The following is a 19,190-nucleotide window of genomic DNA, read 5'->3' on the forward strand; positions in this document are numbered from 1 at the left end:
GCTTTACAGATACCCCCGCCTAAAACTCCAACGAGCTTTACAGATACCCCCCACCTAAAACTCCAACGAGCTTTACAGATACCCCCACCTAAAACTCCAACGAGCTTTACAGATACCCCCCACCTAAAACTCCAACGAGCTTTACAGATACCCCCGCCTAAAACTCCAACGAGCTTTACAGATACCCCGCCTAAAACTCCAACGAGCTTTACAGATACCCCCGCCTAAAACTCCAACGAGCTTTACAGATACCCCCGCCTAAAACTCCAACGAGCTTTACAGATACCCCGCCTAAAACTCCAACGAGCTTTACAGATACCCCCCACCTAAAACTCCAACGAGCTTTACAGATACCCCAGCCTAAAACTCCGAGCTTTACAGATACCCCGCCTAAAACTCCAACGAGCAATGCAGGGGCAGAAATAGAGCACAACATAGGTTCCATTGCAAATGTCAGGCCCATGGGCCCTGGTGGTAAGTAGCACTGTAAGAAGGAATGTAGTCACTATCATATCTTCATGCCCATATCCCATCCTCATCCAATATAGTGTTTAGGGGGGCGAATCTGTTTGAGCAATGCAAGATGGAGAATCGATCATCTTGATCACCTAATGAGAAGTTATTTGGGATGCAAGGTGATATGTAGATCAGTGATTCTGGCCAGTCAAATGCAATGCGCCTCCCATAGTCTGTTCTCGACTTGGGGACTGTGAAGAGACCTCTGGTGGTGCTGTGATTCTGCTTCTCCATTGGCTAGTCTTTGGGGGTTTTAGGCTGGTAATCTGTAAAGCACTTTGTGACAACTGCTGATTTTTAAAAAGGGGCTTTATAAAATAAATTTGATTGATTTGAGTGTCTCCAGGTCTAGGCTCAGAGGAGGGCCAGCCGTTGTTCAACATGAGCCTGGAGGCAGAGATGATGCTGGAGCGGCTGAAAGAGAAGCACCTCTTAGAGATGAATGACCTACAGGCTCAGCTGGAGAGCAAGGTGACAGATTCATATCTAGCAGTGTTTCAACCGTATTCCTAAACCATGCCATGTTTACCTTCTCAGAGATTTGATGTACAGTGAGGGAAAAAAGTATTTGATCCCCTGCTGATTTTTGTACGTTTGCCAACTGACAAAGAAATTATCAGTCTATAATGTTAATGGTAGGTTTATTTGAGCAGTGAGAGACAGAATAACAACAACAAAAATCCAGAAAAACGCATGTCAAAAATGTTATAAATTGATTGTAGCTAGATGGGGCAGTCCTTTTGTATTTTTGGTGATTTTAGATTGGACTGTAGTAGTAGTAGACAAGGATGATAGGGGGAGGTAGAGTCATAGGGCTGTGGGTCGGAGTCAAACCCATGCTGACTATGGCGTAGTTGGCTGCCGGGGACAGCGGCTCTAACCGTTGGACCACACAGACCACACTGTGCCGTGTTTTTGTCCCAGAGACGGATCTGATATAGCTACATTTAATTTCCCCCATGTCATTGCAGGTGAGTGAGTTTGACCAGAAGGTGGAGGAGCAGAAAGCCGACCTGGAGGCCCAGAAGGCCTTGTCCCTGCAGCACCTGGAGGAGATCCAGGTGTGTGTACATGTATGATTTTTTATTGCACTTTATAACACACTGTAAATTAAATCGTTGAGCCATGAATACACTGTTTTTTAGAAGTTCATGTGAACTGGGCATCCTGAAGATACAATACACTTTAATAACAAAATCAATCATTCCAGGCACTACGAGGGGAGATGTCCATCATCCAGAACCGAGCCCTGGAGCTCCAGGCCCAACTAGAGAATGCTGAGGAGGAGCGGGCCGGTCTAGAGCAGAAACAGGCTGGGGTGAAGGAGGAGCTGGAGCACCAGGACGAGGAGGTGAGTGGCTCAGTTGGTAAAGGCATGGAGCTAACAATGGCAGGGTCGTGGGTTTGATTCCCACTCGGCCAATCGTATGAAAATGTATGCACTCACTGAAGTAAGTCCCTTTCTAAATAAAAGCATCTGGCAAATATATACAGTTGAAGTCGGAAGTTTACATACACTTAGGTTGGAGTCATTAAAACTCATTTTTCAATCACTCCACACATTTCTTGTTAACAAACTATAGGTTTGGCAAGTCGGTTAGGACATCTACTTTGTGCATGACACAAGTAATTTTTCCAACAATTGTTGACCGACAGATTATTTCACTTATAATTCACTGTATCACAATTCCAGTGGGTCAGAAGTTTACATACACTAAGTTGACTGTGCCTTTAAACAGCTTGGAAAATTCCAGAAAATGATGTCATGGCTTTAGAAGCTTCTGATAGGCTAATTGACATCATTTGAGTCAATTGGAGGTGTACCTGTGGATATATTTCAAGGCCTACCTTCAAACTCAGTGCCTCTTTGCTTGAAGTCATGGAAAAATCTAAAGAAATCAGCCAAGACCTCAGAAAAATTATTGTAGACCTCCACAAGTCTGGTTCATCCTTGGGAGCAATTTCCAAATACCTGAAGGTACCACGTTCATCTGTACAAACAATATTACGCAAGTATAAACACCATGGGACCATGCAGCCGTCATACCACTCAGGAAGGAGAAACATTCTGTCCCCTAGAGATGAACGTACTTTGGTGCGAAAAGTGCAAATCAATCCCAGAACAACAGCAAAGGACCTTGTGAAGATGCTGGAGGAAACAGGTACAAAAGTATCTATATCCACAGTAAAACGAGTACTATATCGACATAACCTGAAAGGTCGCTCAGCAAGGAAGAAGCCACTGCTCCAAAACCGCCATAAAAAACGCCAGACTACGGTTTGCAACTGCACGCGGGGACAAAGATCGTACTTTTTGGAGAAATGTCCTCTGGTCTGATGAAACTAAAATAGAACTGTTTGGCCATAATGACCATCGTTATGTTTGGAGGAAAAAGGTGGAGGCTTGCAAGCCAAAGAACACCATCCTAACCGTGAAGCACGGGGGTGGCAGCATCATGTTGTGGGGGTGCTTTGCTGCAGGAGGGACTGGTGCACTTCACAAAATAGATGGCATCATGAGGTAAGACAATTATGTGGATACATTGAAGCAACATCTCAAGACATCAGTCAGGAAGTTAAAGCTTGGTCGCAAATGGGTCTTCCAAATGGACAATGACCCCAAGCATACTTCCAAAGTTGTGGCAAAATGGCTTAAGGACAACAAAGTCAAGTTATTGGAGTGGCCATCACAAAGCCCTGACCTCAACCCTATAGAAAATGTGTTGGCACAACTGAAAAAGCATGTGCGAGCAAGGAGGCCTACAATGCTGACTCAGTTACACCAGCTCGGTCAAGAGGAATGGGCCAAATTTCACCCAACTTACTGTGGGAAGCTTGTGGAAGGCTACCTGAAACGTTTGACCCAAGTTAAACAATTTAAAGCAATGCTACCAAATACTAATTGAGTGTATTTAAACTTCTGACCCACTGGGAATGTGATGAAAGAAATAAAAGCTGAAATAAATCATTCTCTGTACTATTATTCTGACATTTCACATTCTTAAAATAAAGTGGTGATCCTAACTGACCTAAGACAGGGAATTTTTACTAAGATTAAATGTCAGGAATTGTGAAAAACTGCGTTTAAATGTATTTGGCTAACAGGCTGACTACACCTCTCGCGTTGCATGCGCGATCTTTGCAAAATACATTTTGAAATCTATATTATTCAATTATTGCACCCACACTACTCGCGTGCGCCAACGAGCGTCTGCATTGCCAAGGGCTAAAATATAAGTCAGTTCTATTTCTGACGCAGATCGCACTGCAAGTCCTGCCTCTCCCATCTCCTCATTGGTTTATAGAAGCAGGTACCCCACGTGCCATCTCCTCATTGGTTATACCCACGTGGGTGACTGAAAGACGAATGAGGCCAGTGGCGGTAATGCACCTAAGTTATGAAAGTTGCCAATCGCAATATTAAGTCAAGAGAAAAAAAGGCCTTGAAGGAAGAGAGATGACTAGAAACGATTCGATTGACCGTTTTATTTGTGGATTAATTGTCGGAGTAGAGGACCTTGTGCATTTCAAGTAAAATAACAACTCAATGTTTATATGCCAGGACAAATTAGCTAGCAGCAGCAAGCTAGCTAAATAGGACAAATTAGCTAGCAAGTGCAAGCTAGCTAGCTAAATTGCCATAAATGTTTAATGCTTTTCGACCTGTCCCCAAATTAATGTATTGATTCAGAGTTTGTTTTGATATTTTAACCTGCGTGTCGTGATCGCGTGTGGTGTAGAGGGACAAAATAACTGTATGTTCGATGGCGCACGCTCGCAGCCGGTTTGGGTTCCGTGTAAGGTGTATGTAAACTTCCAACTTCAACTATAACTATTCCCCAGGTTGTTGCTGTAAATGAGTGTGTTCTCAGTCAACTTACCTGGTAAAAATAAGTGTAAATATACAAATATATATTATTCTATTAGGTGAGCAGCCTGAGACAGGAGCTCCTGGAGTCCCGCATCCAGGTTTCTGACCTGGAGGAGCAGCTGAAAGTCCTGGAGGCCCAACAAGTGAAGGCTGAGCTGGGCCTGGACACAGAGATGCAGGAGCTGAGGAAACTTCACGCTTTGGAACTCAACAAGCTGGACGTGCAGCACGACAACATCCTTCAGGTCAGGCTGGAAGAAGAGAAGAGGAAGCTACAGGAGGAGCGGGAGAGGGTGGAGAGGGGAAGGTTAGAGGAGTGGGAGAGGGAGAAGATGGAGTTACAGCAGAGCCACGAGGAGGCGATGAAGGCTAGGATAGAGGAGGTGAGTTTGAAGTTCCAGGCAGAGCGAGAGGAGTTAGAGATGCGACTCACGGAGGAGTGGGAGAGGGAGAAGGCTCAGCTGGATGAGCAGAGTAACGAGTCGCTGCAGACCGTGTTAGAGGAGGAGATGTTACGTCTAGTCAAGGAGCAGGAAGGTAGGGAGATACGGCTCACTGAGCAGTGGGAGCTGGAACAAGTTCAGCTCAAGGAGTGTCTGGAGGAGACTCTCCTCACCCGGTTGGCGGAGGAGAAGCTGGAGCAGCAGGAGCAGCAGGAGGAAGCAGAGAGGAGGCTCAGGGAGGACTGGGACAGGGAGAGACTCCAGCTGGAGGAGGACTGTGAGGGGATGCTCCAGGAGCAGCTGCAGGAGGACAGGGAGAGGCTTGCGGGGGAGAAGGAGGAGGTGGAGAAGAGGCTGGAGCAGATGATGGAGGAGGAGAAGGAGCGTCTGGTGGAGGCCCACAGACAGGCTGTGCAGGAACTGAGTGCCAAACACAGTGAGGAGAGGGAACAGCTCAGCGGTCTGCTGGATAAACTGCGAGAGGATATCGCTGAGGAAAGGTAAGACAGCTTAACTGTTATGAAATCAGCATAAGATTTCTGTTCTTAAATGGTCCCAGCATTGTCCATGAAAACCTTAATCGTATTTACTTAATGTAGTGAACCACTTGACAATTGTAACTACAGCTATACTATGGAAGTAGATTTAGGTGAGTATTTCTGAGGGTGTGGGAACTGTGGTCCATAACTCTTGCTGATTAACCATGTACAGGAAAGAACTAGAGAGCCACTTTTCCCAGAAAATCAGGGAGGTGGAGGCCCGGTTCTCAGGCGACCAGGACGCCGTCGCAGAGCGCTTCCAAACCGACATTTCCAACCTGGAGAAGCACTATCAGAGCGAGCTGAAGGCACTCACCGACAGCCACGCTGAGCAGAAAACCAAATGGGATGCGGAGAATGAGGAAGCCCTTCAGAAAGTTGAAGAGCAGAGGAGAGTTCTGCAGGAAACCAGAGAACAAGAGCAGGAGACCATCACCCAGGACCTGGTGAAAGAGAGGGAGCTGCTAGAGAGTGTCCATAAGGAAGAGATGGACGCGTTGGTCGCGAAGAACCAGGAACTCCAAAAGGAGCTGGAGAGTTTCATCAGTTTAGCCCAGACCAAAGAGATTGAGCTGAGTAGGCAGCTGAATGATCTTCACAATAGGCTGCAGGAGAACCTGGACACCAAAGACGAGCTTCTGGCCAATTCTGAGAAGAAAGCCCAGGAGATCGAGCTTCTGCTGAACCAGGCAGTGGAGGACTTTAAGCAGGAGAGGGCAGAACTTCAGGGAAACCTTTCTGAATTAGAGGTGAGGCACTCCTTGGCTGAGAAGCAGCTTGAGGAGAGGAGTGAGCTGCTCACGGAACATGATAACCAGAAGTTGAAGATCAAAGAACTGGAGAAGCTCCTGAGACAGGTGGCGGTGGACTTTCAGTTTGAGAGGCTGGAGCTGCAAGAGAACATCTCAGACCTGGAACTGAAGCTGAAGGAGAGCCGTCCTTCCTCTGACCTGCAGGACAATGAGAAAGGAGAGCTTCTGGTCGAGAGAGACCAGCTTAGTATTAGAATTCAGGAAATCGAGAACGAGCTCAACCAACTTCTAGACTCTGCAGACATAACAGGGGGCAAAGAAATGGAAGAATCAAATGAAGTAAATGTATCACCACTAGGAGAGGTACATCTAGAGGCTGCAGCTCTTGAAGAACAAGTATGTTCAGAAAACATTACCGTTAGTGATGAGACATGTGACAATGTTGTTCCAGAGGATTGTGAAGGCCTTGACGTAGAATATGTATTCCCTATGGAGCAGGGACCAAATGACGAAGTTGAGATTATTACTGAATCACCTCATGAGATGGAGATTTCTGAGAACATCATTGCAGAAGTTTGTGATCAAGAAATAACTGTTACCTCAAACAACCTGAATGTCTTAGTATCTGAAACCTGTGGTGAACAAGGACAAGATGACGAGGTGAAGATGATACCTGAAACTCCAAATAGGTTAGAGGAATGTCTTGAAGACACCATAACTCTTCATCTTGATGGGGAATGTGATGATGAAACTACTGTGGACGATGGCCAAGACCCAGTGGTCGAATCTGACGCCGTTGAGGAGCAAGCACAAGATGACAACGCTAGTGAGGGAGGGATGAATGCTGAAACTTCTGAAGACATTGAGGTATGTCCTGAAAACATTATCAGTGTTGAGGCATGCAATGGTGAAGTCGCTGCTATTCCAGAAGAATGCCAAGACCTTGTTGAGGAATCCCAATCGTCTGAATGCCAATGTCAGGCTGAGGACAACATGGACGAAGACACTAACGATGACATTGTAGCATTGTCCATTCCAGAGGAGCAACCTCAAAGTGATGACATTGATGGAGATCTCTGTCCCTCTGAGATGAAGTGTGAAGTCTCCTCCCCTGATAAGATTGGACAGAATGATGCTAGTGTACAAGAAACTGTTTTCGATGATAAGCCTGAAGAGGAGGAACTTCAAGATGATCTGTTTAATGAAGAAGTGAAGAGTTATGTGTCTCTGGTTGTCTCTTCAGCCCTAGAGGAGATAGGTCATGACACTGACGATACCAAAGTGGCTTGTCTTTTCGAGGAAACTCAAGATCTAGAGAAAAAGCCTGTGGAACTGATTCCTCAGCTGCAGCAGAAGTGCGAAGAAGCACTGAAGGAGCGAGATGCCTATATCCGTGAGATCCTGGAGCTCCATGAGCAAGTCAGTCAGTTGAAGAGCGAGGCCAGTCTTCTGGCTCAGCTACAGAGACAGGATGACACTGCCACTGAGGAGAACCTGGCGCTACAGCAGAAGATCTCCGAGCTTCAGCAGAAGACGGATGCACTAGAGAGTCTTTCAGCAGAAAACGATCAGCAAGCTTTAGACGAAAACAGCACCCTCAAAGCTCAGGCCAACGAGATCAAGGTGACGTCTTCAGATATGACCTCGCTTCAGATCCGATACGAGGAGTGCATCTGTGAAAACGCCAAGCTGGAGGAACAAAACTGTCGGCTGGAGAAGAGAGTTGTGGGCCTCGAGAGCAAGATGCACATCATCCAAGACTTCCAAGATCAGCAAGTAGCGTTGGTGGACGAGATCACCAGGATGAGAGAGGAGAATTTTAAGCTGACTGAGCTAGTCAGCGAGTTAGAGAGGCAGGATGAGATTCTCATGGCTCTGCAGCTGGAGGCCGAGTCTGAGGAAGATGCCACCACAGAGCAAGAACAAGAGTCCTTCCTGGACCTGAACTCCCAACTGGAGGCTAAGATACAGGCGGTGTCGGAGCTGGAGGACTGCTGCACGGAGTTCGAGAAGCAGAACGCCAACCTCCGCAGAGCCCTAACGGACCTGCAGGACAAGTCACTGAAGATGCATGAAAGGATGCAGACCCATAGGTAACTTGGAGATGTTTGATCCCAGTTACCAACCCTTTGCACCTGCTGCTTTCTGAATCCCATCCCTGCTGCAATATTGTGCTTGGCTTATTAATGCAACTTCCTGTGGCACTAGATGTAGTGCTGTCATTGGCTAACGCAACTTCCTGTGGCACTAGATGTAGTGCTGTCATTGGCTAACGCAACTTCCTGTGGCACTAGATGTAGTGCTGTCATTGGCTAACGCAACTTCCTGTGGCACTAGATGTAGTGCTGTCATTGGCTAACGCAACTTCCTGTGGCACTAGATGTAGTGCTGTCATTGGCTAACGCAACTTCCTGTGGCACTAGATGTAGTGCTGTCATTGGCTTATTAATGTAACTTCCTGTAGCAGTGCTGTGACGTCTATGTTCTGAAGTAGATCTGGGACGTCAATGCTCTTGTAATCCATATTTCTAGTTCAGAAAGTTGCATGTGAAGCAACGGCTATAGTAACAGGCCATGTTGTGACCATGCCACTGTACAATCCCACCCTGTTCCTATACAACACCCGTTGTGAAACTGTCCTGTCCTGTCATTGGTGCATGTTGTTTGTGGACTATTAGAGCACATCTACCCTTGATGTTTTGGGTTTCTGCTTTTGAACATCTCAATTAATGGTTTGGTTTAATTTATATACTTCATTGACTTTGCATTAACATTTTAACAAACTTTTAAATAGTCTGACTACAAAACAGGAATAATGTGATAATAGTTCTGTTTTTATCAAATCAGCTAGCATAGAGACTGAGGTCTTCTGTTGGCTGATGTGGTTTCTTCCGTTGGCTGTAGGAATGAGGCGGGTCGTTTAGCAGAGGAGAACCTCTTACTCAGACACAAGATCTCAGTGCTGAAGGAAGAGGACCTGAGAGAGACCCGGGAGGAGACGCTGTAAGAAACATCAATATACAATACTGAAGCATATTCAGCCCCGGTCCCAGAAATGTTTGTCCGCCCTCACCCCAACAAACATTTCCTGGGATTTCCTGTGGTATTTCTGTATGGTGTAGGTTTCATGTCATTGGGTCATATGAATTGACACTTCCCTCTCCCCTTACCTTAGCTTGAAACTGGAGCATTTCAGGAAGGAGAAGATATCTGCACAAAAGAAAGCAGAGAGTTTCAAGAGACAGGTAAGACTAGAGTAAACCAACTCAAATTTGACCCTATGACTTGGTTCTCCTCAGTATGTGGCTGTATGTCCACCTATGCATTGCAACAAGACAGCTGTTACTAAAGCCTATCTAGCTTGATTTCAAGAAAGACCTGTAGTAAAGCCATAAGCAATGGAGAACTAATCTAATATCTCTGTCTGTGTCAGACATGGCACCCTATTCCCTATATAGTGCACTACTTTTGGCACCGGGCTTGGTCAAAAGTAGTGCACTATGTAGGTAATCTAGGGTACCGTTTCTGATGCGGATATTCTGAATGGAAGTAAACCAGCACAACAACATCCAGTAGAAGCACCCACACGAGAAAACAAGTCCTGACCTTTCACCTCGGTAAGGTGTATTTTGTACTGTAATAAGCATAACCTAAATCTGCGTTTCCCGCCCTTTTATAGATCTCTGAGCTGCGTCTCCGCAGTCAGCAGCTGGAGGATGAGAACGGGCTGCTGTCGGAGAAGAACGCCCAGAATGCAGCAGGAGTGGAGGGGTTGAGCCAGCAGCTGGGGGAACTGCTCAGACAGAGTGAGAGACAGGAGGTTGTCAGAGATCAGCAACACTTTGTACCAGAGGATAACAGGACCAAGGTAAACTGTCGTAGTCCATTTTGAGGCTTTTTGAGCTCTTTCATAATTAGTCTTTGTTCAATTCCTTGCTCTTCGCTCCTCGCCTCTTCCTCAAAAGGCATTGTACAAGAAGATTCAAGGTCCCTGCTCTCTGGCCTTCTCCTCCAATGCGTTTTGAATAGGAGACGAGGAAAGGTCCCTGCTCTCTGGCCTTCTTCTCCGATGCGTTTTGAGTAGGAAGCGAGGAAAGGTCCCTGCTCTCTGGCCTTCTCCTCCGATGCGTTTTGAGTAGGAAGCGAGGAAAGCGGATAGGAGAAATAGAGGAAGGACATATTGAGAGAAAAAGTATTGGATTTCTATTTGGGTAACTAACGACTTGTTCTCCTGTGTCAGATGGCAGTGTGTGCGTCTGCCCTGGAGGCAGAGCTGACCAACGCTATGGAAGGGACTGTACTACTAGAGGAGGGCAAGGCCCAGCTGGTGCTACAAATCAACACCCTCCGCGATAAGGTGAGACATGAGCAGACAAACATCATGGGTGTTTGAATATCTATAGAACTTACTAGCTGTGTGTGTGTGTGTGTGTGTGTGTGTGTGTGTGTGTCTGTGTGTGTCTGTGTGTGTGTGTGTGTCTGTGTGTGTCTGTGTGTGTCTGTGTGTGTCTGTGTGTGTGTGTGTGTGTGTGTCTGTGTGTGTGTGTGTCTGTGTGTCTGTGTGTCTGTGTGTGTCTGTGTGTCTGTGTGTGTGTGTGTGTGTGTCTGTGTGTCTGTGTGTCTGTGTGTCTGTGTGTCTGTGTGTCTGTGTGTGTCTGTGTGTGTGTGTGTGTGTGTCTGTGTGTGTGTCTGTGTGTGTGTCTGTGTGTGTCTGTGTTATAGGTAACACCTGTCCTCAGCTGGAAAGAGTTAGTATTTAGTATTTTATTAAGATAGAAAGTTACAAATAGGAAGGGGAAATGGCTAAGGAGAGGAATATGAAGGCACGGATGAGGTTTGAATGCAATGTGAGACGTGTGTGTGTAGTATTTTAGGTATGGTCAAACTGGTGATACGGGTACGTACTTTACCACACTCCTCTTCCCTGTGTCCATCTGTAGGTGGCTAAGATGGGGGCTGTAGAGTGCCAGCTCTCCCTCCTCCTGCAGGAACACAAGGCTTTGGAGAAACAAACCCAAGGATTACGCAATCAGCTTGCCAAGTCTCAGGAGAGGGTAAGGATGCTCTGTTCAGTCTGGCTAACCTTTGACCCTGCCTTGTTTACTGTCAACCACTTATGACACTGTTATAGTCTATAGTTCAACGTTTTTGCCACTTTCATTCTAAGTTGTCATCATTTAGAAGGTCTGTTCTATGTGTGTCAAGCCAAAGACAAATTTCAACATTGCGTCACGTGGACAATAAAGTTTTTTCGAATTCATTCTGATTTGTTAGAATTATGTAAAAGTATGTCATTTTGGGGGGGGGGGGGGCATAATACTGGGGAATCTAAGGAAAGGTACCTACATTTTGCAACTCTATTCATGACCAAGGTATTCTCCTCCTCTTTCAGACTCATGTGTTGGATGAAAGTCTTCAGTCTGTCAACCTCCAGAGCGCCCGTCTCAAGTCAGACCTCCGCGTGTCACAGCAGGAGAAGGACGCCCTCAAACAGGAAGTGATGTCACTGCACAAGCAGTTGCAGAATGCCAACGATAAGGTAAGGTCTTCTTTTGACGACACGCTGATCGTTTGGTTGCCTGGGTGGTTGGTTGGTTGGTGGTTGTTTAGCTGGGTAATTGGTTCGTTGGCTGGGTGGGTGGGTGGTTGGTTCGCTGGTTGGTTGTTTAGGTGGGTAATTGGTTCGTTGGTTGGCTGGGTGGTTGGTTGGTTGGTGGTTGTTTAGCTGGGTAATTGGTTCGTTGGCTGGGTGGGTGGTTGGTTCGTTGGTTGGTTGTTTAGGTGGGTAATTGGTTCGTTGGCTAGGTGGGTGGGTGGTTGGTTCGCTGGTTGGTTGTTTAGGTGGGTAATTGGTTCGTTGGCTGGGTGGGTGGGTGGTTGGTTCGCTGGTTGGTTGTTTAGGTGGGTAATTGGTTCGTTGGTTGGCTGGGTGGTTGATTCGTTGGTTGGTTGTTTAGGTGGGTAATTGGTTCGTTGGTTGGCTGGTTGGTTCTTTAGGTGGGTAATTGGTTGATTGGTTTGCTGGTTGGTTGTTTAGGTGGGTAATTGGTTCGTTGGCTGGTTGGTGTGGTGACATTCATTAAAGTTATTTCTTTAAAGTTATGTACACCTCGTCCTTAACCAGACACCCTGTAGCAATCCACCTTACCCAGGAGGCCAGCTCAGCTACATTTTTGATCGATTGATTATATAAGCCCGGATAGACCTGTGGTGATTCAATTATCCACATTGGCACCTATATTTCTCGTCTAGTGACCTTTTATGTCAATTAGTATCACCAAATGAAATGACTAGGGCATAAAAAATACAGTTACTAGATCTAGTGAAATTGCTGTGGTCTGAGGGGCTTTGTCCTTTCTAGTAATTATCCAGTCCAGGTGTCCTGACCTCAACGAGATTTATTGGTTAAATAAAAATGTAGTTATTTCTAAAAAGGGCGGAGAATGCTCAGCCTGGTTATTGTTTCCTGAATCAGAACCAGGTTCTGGAGATGGCCCTGCACTCCAGCGGCTACCAGAGCCAGCACAAGAAGCTGTACCAGGACGAGCTGGTCAGGCTGGTGGAGCAGGAGCAGCTGCTGCTGAGGCAGGAGAACGAGAGGCTGACCATGGAGCTCCACCACACCAAGGATGACCTCCACCACAGCAGGGACAAGGTGAGATTACAGAGGCAATTAAAATACAGACATAATCAGAGCTTTTAATGGAGATTCTGAGTTGAGCATGGATTTCAGTCAAGGGCTAGGCTTAATGTGTGTCCAGGAAACCGTCCCTTTACGTTCTAGAGATGTATAGAACCATACACCCTTGCATATAAATACCTTTTTCTGAAACCCTGTAATGTCTTTCTGCAGACGCGTCAGCTGGAGGCAGCCATCTTAACCGTGAAGCAGCAGAAACAGCAGGGCCAGTCCAGCGTGGTGAAGACTGTAGAACAGGAGAAGACTGCTCTGAAGAGAGAGCTGGACATCATGCATCAGGAGCTACTCTCCGCTCAGAACAAGGTCATTTAACAGGAGGATCTGTTTTTATATCTATGTATACTGTTATGATTTCTTGATCGTTTTTTCACGTTTTATTTCAATTCAGACATTTCATACAGCACATGCATTTTTTTTTATTGATAGCAAATTTTCCTTGATTGTTAATTGGATAAACCTAATGTCGAAAATGTGGATAACAAACTCACAACGATGCTTACTTCCACCTGTCATTCACAAGCAACAAGTACTTCTGAAGCAGTTCTTACTTTTTGACAATGGGTTTGTTATGTATGTGGCTTTCCTTTTCTGATGGCTTTGTGTGGTGGTTGTCAGGTGTGTGAGGTCCAGAGAGAGCTGGAGAGTCTTCGTCAGGAGAACGAGGGTCTGAAGACCCAACAGACCCAGCTACAGGCACGGCTTCTGGAGGTCAGTTCTCTACCAACCTTCCCTAACTTCTCCCTCACATATGCTCCTCTCATCTAATCTCACTGCATCTGCCTCGTCCCTGTCAAACACCTGGACTCCCTTTTAATGTCTCCTTTTCTTCTTCTGTCATTTTCTATAAAAACTAGTTTGTTTTCATGTAACACCAGCAGTTTTCCAGAAACACTGTTGGCCCGGCAACAGTTGGCCCGGCAACAGTTGGCCCGGCAACAGTTGGCCCGGCAACATTTGGCCCGGCAACATTTAGCCCGGCAACAGTTGGCCTGGCAACAGTTGGCCTGGCAACAGTTGGCCTGGCAACAGTTGGCCTGGCAACAGTTGGCCTCACACTCATGTCCCTTGTCTCCCACACTCATGTCTCTTTGACATAACCTTCATCTATCTAATACCTCTCCCTCCCACCCTACATTATGTCCCTTCTCTAGGTCTCTCTCTTCTCTCCCTGTGTTTACTTCTCTCTTCCGGGTCTCTCTTCTTTCCCTGTGTCTCTCCTGTCTGTCTCTCTCATGACTGACTGTCTGTCTGGTGTCTCCAGGCTCTCCAAGTCCAGCTGGTTGGTCTGCTGCCCACATCCCCTCGAAGGATGCCTGGTGAGCGGAGAGAGCAACACCGCAGAGACGACCTCAACCCAGAGAACATACAGGTAGAGGAGAGAGAGAGAGAGAGAGAGAGAGAGAGAGAGAGAGAGAGAGAGAGAGAGAGAGAGAGAGAGAGAGAGAGAGAGAGAGAGAGAGAGAGAGAGAGAGAGAGAGAGAGAGAGAGAGAATCACGCCTCTTAACTATAACTGGATCCTAATTCTATATGCCATTCCTGCTCTTTGAATAAATATGCAGTTGGCATATCTGGTGATCTACAATCTAGCACTTAGTATACAGTATCTTCACTCTCACTGTGTTTCAACAGCTCATTACTGACACATTCACACTTTACTGTTGATTATGGGAATACCTGGCCCTTCTGATCTGCCTTGATTACACTCTGATGGGACCTGAATCACAGACACCTTGATTACACTCTGATGGGACTGGAACCACAAACACCTGACAAAATATCTCTCAATTTTCACTTTGGTGAATATAAATACTTGATAAGAGTAGTGACAAATTATGTGGCTTTTATATTCTACCACTGTAACAGTTGGGGAATATAAATATATTGTATATTCTACCATGCCATTCAATATTTGATTTGCGCTCTGAGTTTGGTCAGGTTTCTGTAGCTGGAACATTTTGTCCTGGTTTCATCACCACACCACCTTATCAGCTTCGTGTGTGTGTGTGTGTGTGTGTGTGTGTGTGTGTGTGTGTGTGTGTGTGTGTGTGTGTGTGTGTGTGTGTGTGTGTGTGTGTGTGTGTGTGTGTGTACCTTCTGGGCTTGGTGTTTGGGTGCGGTGTTCTTTGATGTAGAGCTCTGATATGGTGGTCATAGTCTGGGATGGTGTGGGGTGATCGTAGTCTGGGATGGTATGGGGTGATCATAGTCTGGGATGGTGTGGGGTAATCGTAGTGTGGGGTGATCGTAGTCTGGGATGGTGTGGGGTGATCATAGTGTGGGGTGATCGTAGTCTGGGATGGTGTGGGGTGATCGTAGTGTGGGGTGATCGTAGTCTGGGATGGTGTGGGGTGATTATAGTCTGGGTGGGGTGATTATAGTCTGGGTGGGGTGATTATAGTCTGGGTGGGGTGATTATAGTCTGGGTGGGGTGATTATAGTCTGGGTGGGGTGATTGTAGTCTGGGTGGGGTGATTGTAGTCTGGGTGGGGTGATTATAATCTGGGGGGGTGATTATAGTCTGGGTGGGGTGATTATAGTCTGGGTGGGGTGATTGTAGTCTGGGTGGGGTGATTGTAGTCTGGGTGGGGTGATTATAGTCTGGGTGGGGTGATTGTAGTCTGGGTGGGGTGATTGTAGTCTGGGTGGGGTGATTGTAGTCTGGGTGGGGTGATTATAGTCTGGGTGGGGTGATTATAGTCAGGGTGGGGTGATTATAGTCTGGGTGGGGTGATTATAGTCTGGGTGGGGTGATTATAGTCTGGGTGGGGTAATTATAGTCAGGGTTGGGTGATTATAGTCTGGGTGGGGTGATTGTAGTCTGGGTGGGGTGATTATAGTCTGGGTGGGGTGATTGTAGTCTGGGTGGGGTGATCGTAGTCTGGGTGGGGTGATCGTAGTCTGGGTGGGGTGATTATAGTCTGGGTGGGGTGATTATAGTCTGGGTGGGGTGATTATAATCTGGGTGGGGTGATTGTAGTCTGGGTGGGGTGATTGTAGGGTGGGGTGATTATAGTCTGGGTGGGGTGATTATAGTCTGGGTGGGGTGATTGTGAATATAGTCTGGGTGGGGTGATTATAGTCTGGGTGGGGTGATTATAGTCTGGGTGGGGTGATTGTAGTCTGGGTGGGGTGATTGTAGTCTGGGTGGGGTGATTGTAGAGTGGGGTGATTATAGTCTGTGTGGGGTGATTATAGTCTGGGTGGGGTGATTGTAGTCTGGGTGGGGTGATTATAGTCTGGGTGGGGTGATTATAGTCTGGGTGGGGTGATTATAGTCTGGGTGGGGTGATTGTAGTCTGGGTGGGGTGATTGTAGTCTGGGTGGGGTGATTATAGTCTGGGTGGGGTGATTATAGTCTGGGTGGGGTGATTATTGTCTGGGTGGGGTGATTATAGTCTGGGTGGGGTGATTATAGTCTGGGTGGAGTGAAGGTAGGTGGTGACACTGGACTGTTCGTGTGTCTCCTGTTTAATGAAGCAGAACCATCCTCTTCTCTCTGAAAAGCAGTAGGCCTTGTCTCTGTCATGGCCTCTCTAACATTTTGAGGTGGTTCGTCCTTTGCTACACTGTAAATAAATAGCCTGGCATAATTGTATGCCATTTACCAATTTTAGTTAGTTTTGCTATAGTCTAGTCATCTAACTGTTTAGCCCTGTTCTCAGATTGCGCTGGGTCCTTCAGTTGTCCCAGACCGAGGTGACCATTCAAAGCTGTGCTATTTGCATAGCCCTGCCTTTAGAAGCTTCATGTATTAGAGGACTGGATGGAGGGGTGAGCCCTGGTGAAGTGTACTTGCCTTCTCTCTCCAGGGTGCTGCAATGCCAGAACAGAGGGCCGCTCATGCAGACAGCTACCGGAGGATTGGTGGACTCTGACAGACAGCAAGCAACTTGGCAGCTTCTAACATCACATTCCCCCAGTCCTCCAAACCATTTCCCCTGCCTGACTCACCTAACCCCAAAGCCTGCCTCTATCCTCCAAGACTCCACTCCCTTCCCTGAATTATTCTCCAGTCCTATTCACCTGTCCCGTCCCCCCCCCCCCGTCCTCCAAACCTTTTCCCCTGCCTGACTCACCTAACCCCAAAGCCTGCCTCTATCCTCCAAGACTCCACTCCCTTCCCTGAATTATTCTCCAGTCCTATTCACCTGTCCCCACCCCCCCGTCCTCCAAACCTTTCTCTGTGTCCGTCCTTCTCACATCAACTAACCCCCCCCCCCCACCCAATCCTCCAAGTCTCCATTCCCTGTCCCCTGAACTCTTCCCCCTGCCCCACTTATGCTTGAAGCACTGGAAGAAAAATTCTGAGTGTTACGGTACAGTGAACAGTGAATGGGATGTTAGAACTAGTTAATCGTAAGGGCCTGAATGTGTAATGATGGTATGCTGCCACTAGGTGGCAGTGTACCAGCGTAGTGCTTTGTTATTATCCTCAAATCAAAGGGCTTTCTGAAACAACTTGAGCTCTTTAATAGTAGGTGGAACTCCAACGACCTACTATCGTTAAAAGATCCATGAAATATACTCCGATTTGCAGTAGATTCCTAGTTTCAACAGAATGTATTATTGGACATATTTTCCAAGATGACCTGCATATTGATATTTTTTGCACTTAACCCACAAGCATCAATGTCAACTGATAATCTTTTTATTTATTTTAACCTTTATTTAACTAGGCAAGTCAGTTAAGAACAAATTCTTATTTACAATGATGGCTTAGGAACAGTGGGTTAACTGCCTTGTTCAGGGCAAGAACGACAGATGTTTTACCTTGTCAGCTCGGGGATTCGATCTTGCAACCTTCCGGTTACTAGTCCAACGCTCTAACCACTAGACCACCTGCCGCCACATCTTTGTCACTGAAGGATTTCAATAACCTGTAGTTGGTTGACATTCTCACCTCTCACAACGTTTTAATGTAAACGGTAAACCAGTTAGTTACCAACAGTATTGAACTCAACAATAGTTTGATAGTAAACAAATGGGAACATTTTTATTATAATTATGCAAATGTTTTGATTCCTGTTCTTCCATCAGTTGTATTATGTTAATGTAGCATTTCCTGTTTACTGTAGAAGCTCTGATAAGAAATCTCAGGGTCTTTAGAAGTCAAGATTGTATTCTCTATTGCACTGTGTGTGTTTGACTTTTTATGTTTATGATTGTTTTGTAGATTGTGTTTAAGTTTCTGGATCAAATAATTTTATATTTATTTATTAGTTTTTTTTAAATCTATTTATTTAGCTGTGATGTCACTTTGTAGTAAATGCAGTACAATGTATTTCACTGGAGAGAATCAAGACAAAATAAAGCATTTAGTTTCATGGGTTTTTGTGTTGAATGGCCTTCTTCCCTTGGTGTTTTATATCACAGGCTCTGATGGTACCCTCTCAGATGTTATCTTGACACATCTTTGCTATTGTAAGAATAGATTACCACACAGAACACAATCATTTAGAGGATTTACAGTATATTACTCAGTTATGAGGATTTACAGCATATTACTCAGCTATGAGTATTTACAGTATATTACTCAGCTATGAGTATTTACAGTATATTACTCAGTTATGAGGATTTACAGCATATTACTCAGTTATGAGTATTTACAGTATATTACTCAGTTATGAGTATTTACAGTATATTACTCAGTTATGAGTATTTACAGTATATTACTCAGTTATGAGGATTTACAGTATATTACTCAGCTAGGAGTATTACAGTATATTACTCAGCTATGAGTATTTACAGCATATTAAGCAGCTATGAGTGTTGCAGTATATTACTCAGCTAGGAGTATTACAGTATATTACTCAGCTATGAGTATTTACAGTATATTACTCAGCTATGAGTATTTACAGTATATTACTCAGTTATGAGGATTTACAGCATATTACTCAGCTATGAGTATTTACAGTATATTACTCAGCTATGAGTATTTACAGTATATTACTCAGCTAGGAGTATTACAGTATATTACTCAGCTATGAGTATTTACAGCATATTAAGCAGCTATGAGTGTTGCAGTATATTACTCAGCTAGGAGTATTACAGTATATTACTCAGCTATGAGTATTTACAGTATATTACTCAGCTATGAGTATTTACAGTATATTACTCAGCTAGGAGTATTACAGTATATTACTCAGCTATGAGTATTTACAGCATATTAAGCAGCTATGAGTGTTGCAGTATATTACTCAGCTAGGAGTATTACAGTATATTACTCAGCTATGAGTATTTACAGTATATTACTCAGCTAGGAATATTACAGTATATTACTCAGCTATGAGTATTTACAGTATATTACTCAGCTAGGAGTGTTTACAGTATATTACTCAGCTATGAGTATTGCAGTATATTACTCAGCT

At 45.5% G+C, this 19,190-nt stretch overlaps 1 protein-coding gene across 3 annotated transcripts in view; it reads left to right on the forward strand.

Annotated features, from left to right (window-relative positions):
• Positions 1-19,190, forward strand: part of nin (ninein (GSK3B interacting protein)) — a 99,865-nt gene that overhangs the window by 76,288 nt on the left and 4,387 nt on the right. For 2 of the 3 annotated variants that reach the window (XM_029730903.1, XM_029730904.1), the window contains 15 exons: positions 863-987; positions 1,488-1,577; positions 1,727-1,867; positions 4,444-5,330; positions 5,542-8,214; positions 9,026-9,124; positions 9,297-9,366; positions 9,801-9,989; positions 10,362-10,478; positions 11,062-11,175; positions 11,514-11,660; positions 12,597-12,776; positions 12,975-13,124; positions 13,437-13,529; positions 14,083-14,190. In XM_029730903.1, the coding sequence (XP_029586763.1) occupies positions 863-987; positions 1,488-1,577; positions 1,727-1,867; positions 4,444-5,330; positions 5,542-8,214; positions 9,026-9,124; positions 9,297-9,366; positions 9,801-9,989; positions 10,362-10,478; positions 11,062-11,175; positions 11,514-11,660; positions 12,597-12,776; positions 12,975-13,124; positions 13,437-13,529; positions 14,083-14,190 (5,183 nt within the window). Of the gene's footprint in view, positions 1-862; positions 988-1,487; positions 1,578-1,726; positions 1,868-4,443; positions 5,331-5,541; positions 8,215-9,025; positions 9,125-9,296; positions 9,367-9,800; positions 9,990-10,361; positions 10,479-11,061; positions 11,176-11,513; positions 11,661-12,596; positions 12,777-12,974; positions 13,125-13,436; positions 13,530-14,082; positions 14,191-16,631; positions 16,868-19,190 lie in introns of those variants that run through there. The other variant, XM_029730905.1, reaches the window with a different exon arrangement.

This window comes from Salmo trutta, chromosome 33, assembly GCF_901001165.1.
Source record: "Salmo trutta chromosome 33, fSalTru1.1, whole genome shotgun sequence".
Lineage (NCBI taxonomy): Eukaryota > Metazoa > Chordata > Actinopteri > Salmoniformes > Salmonidae > Salmo > Salmo trutta.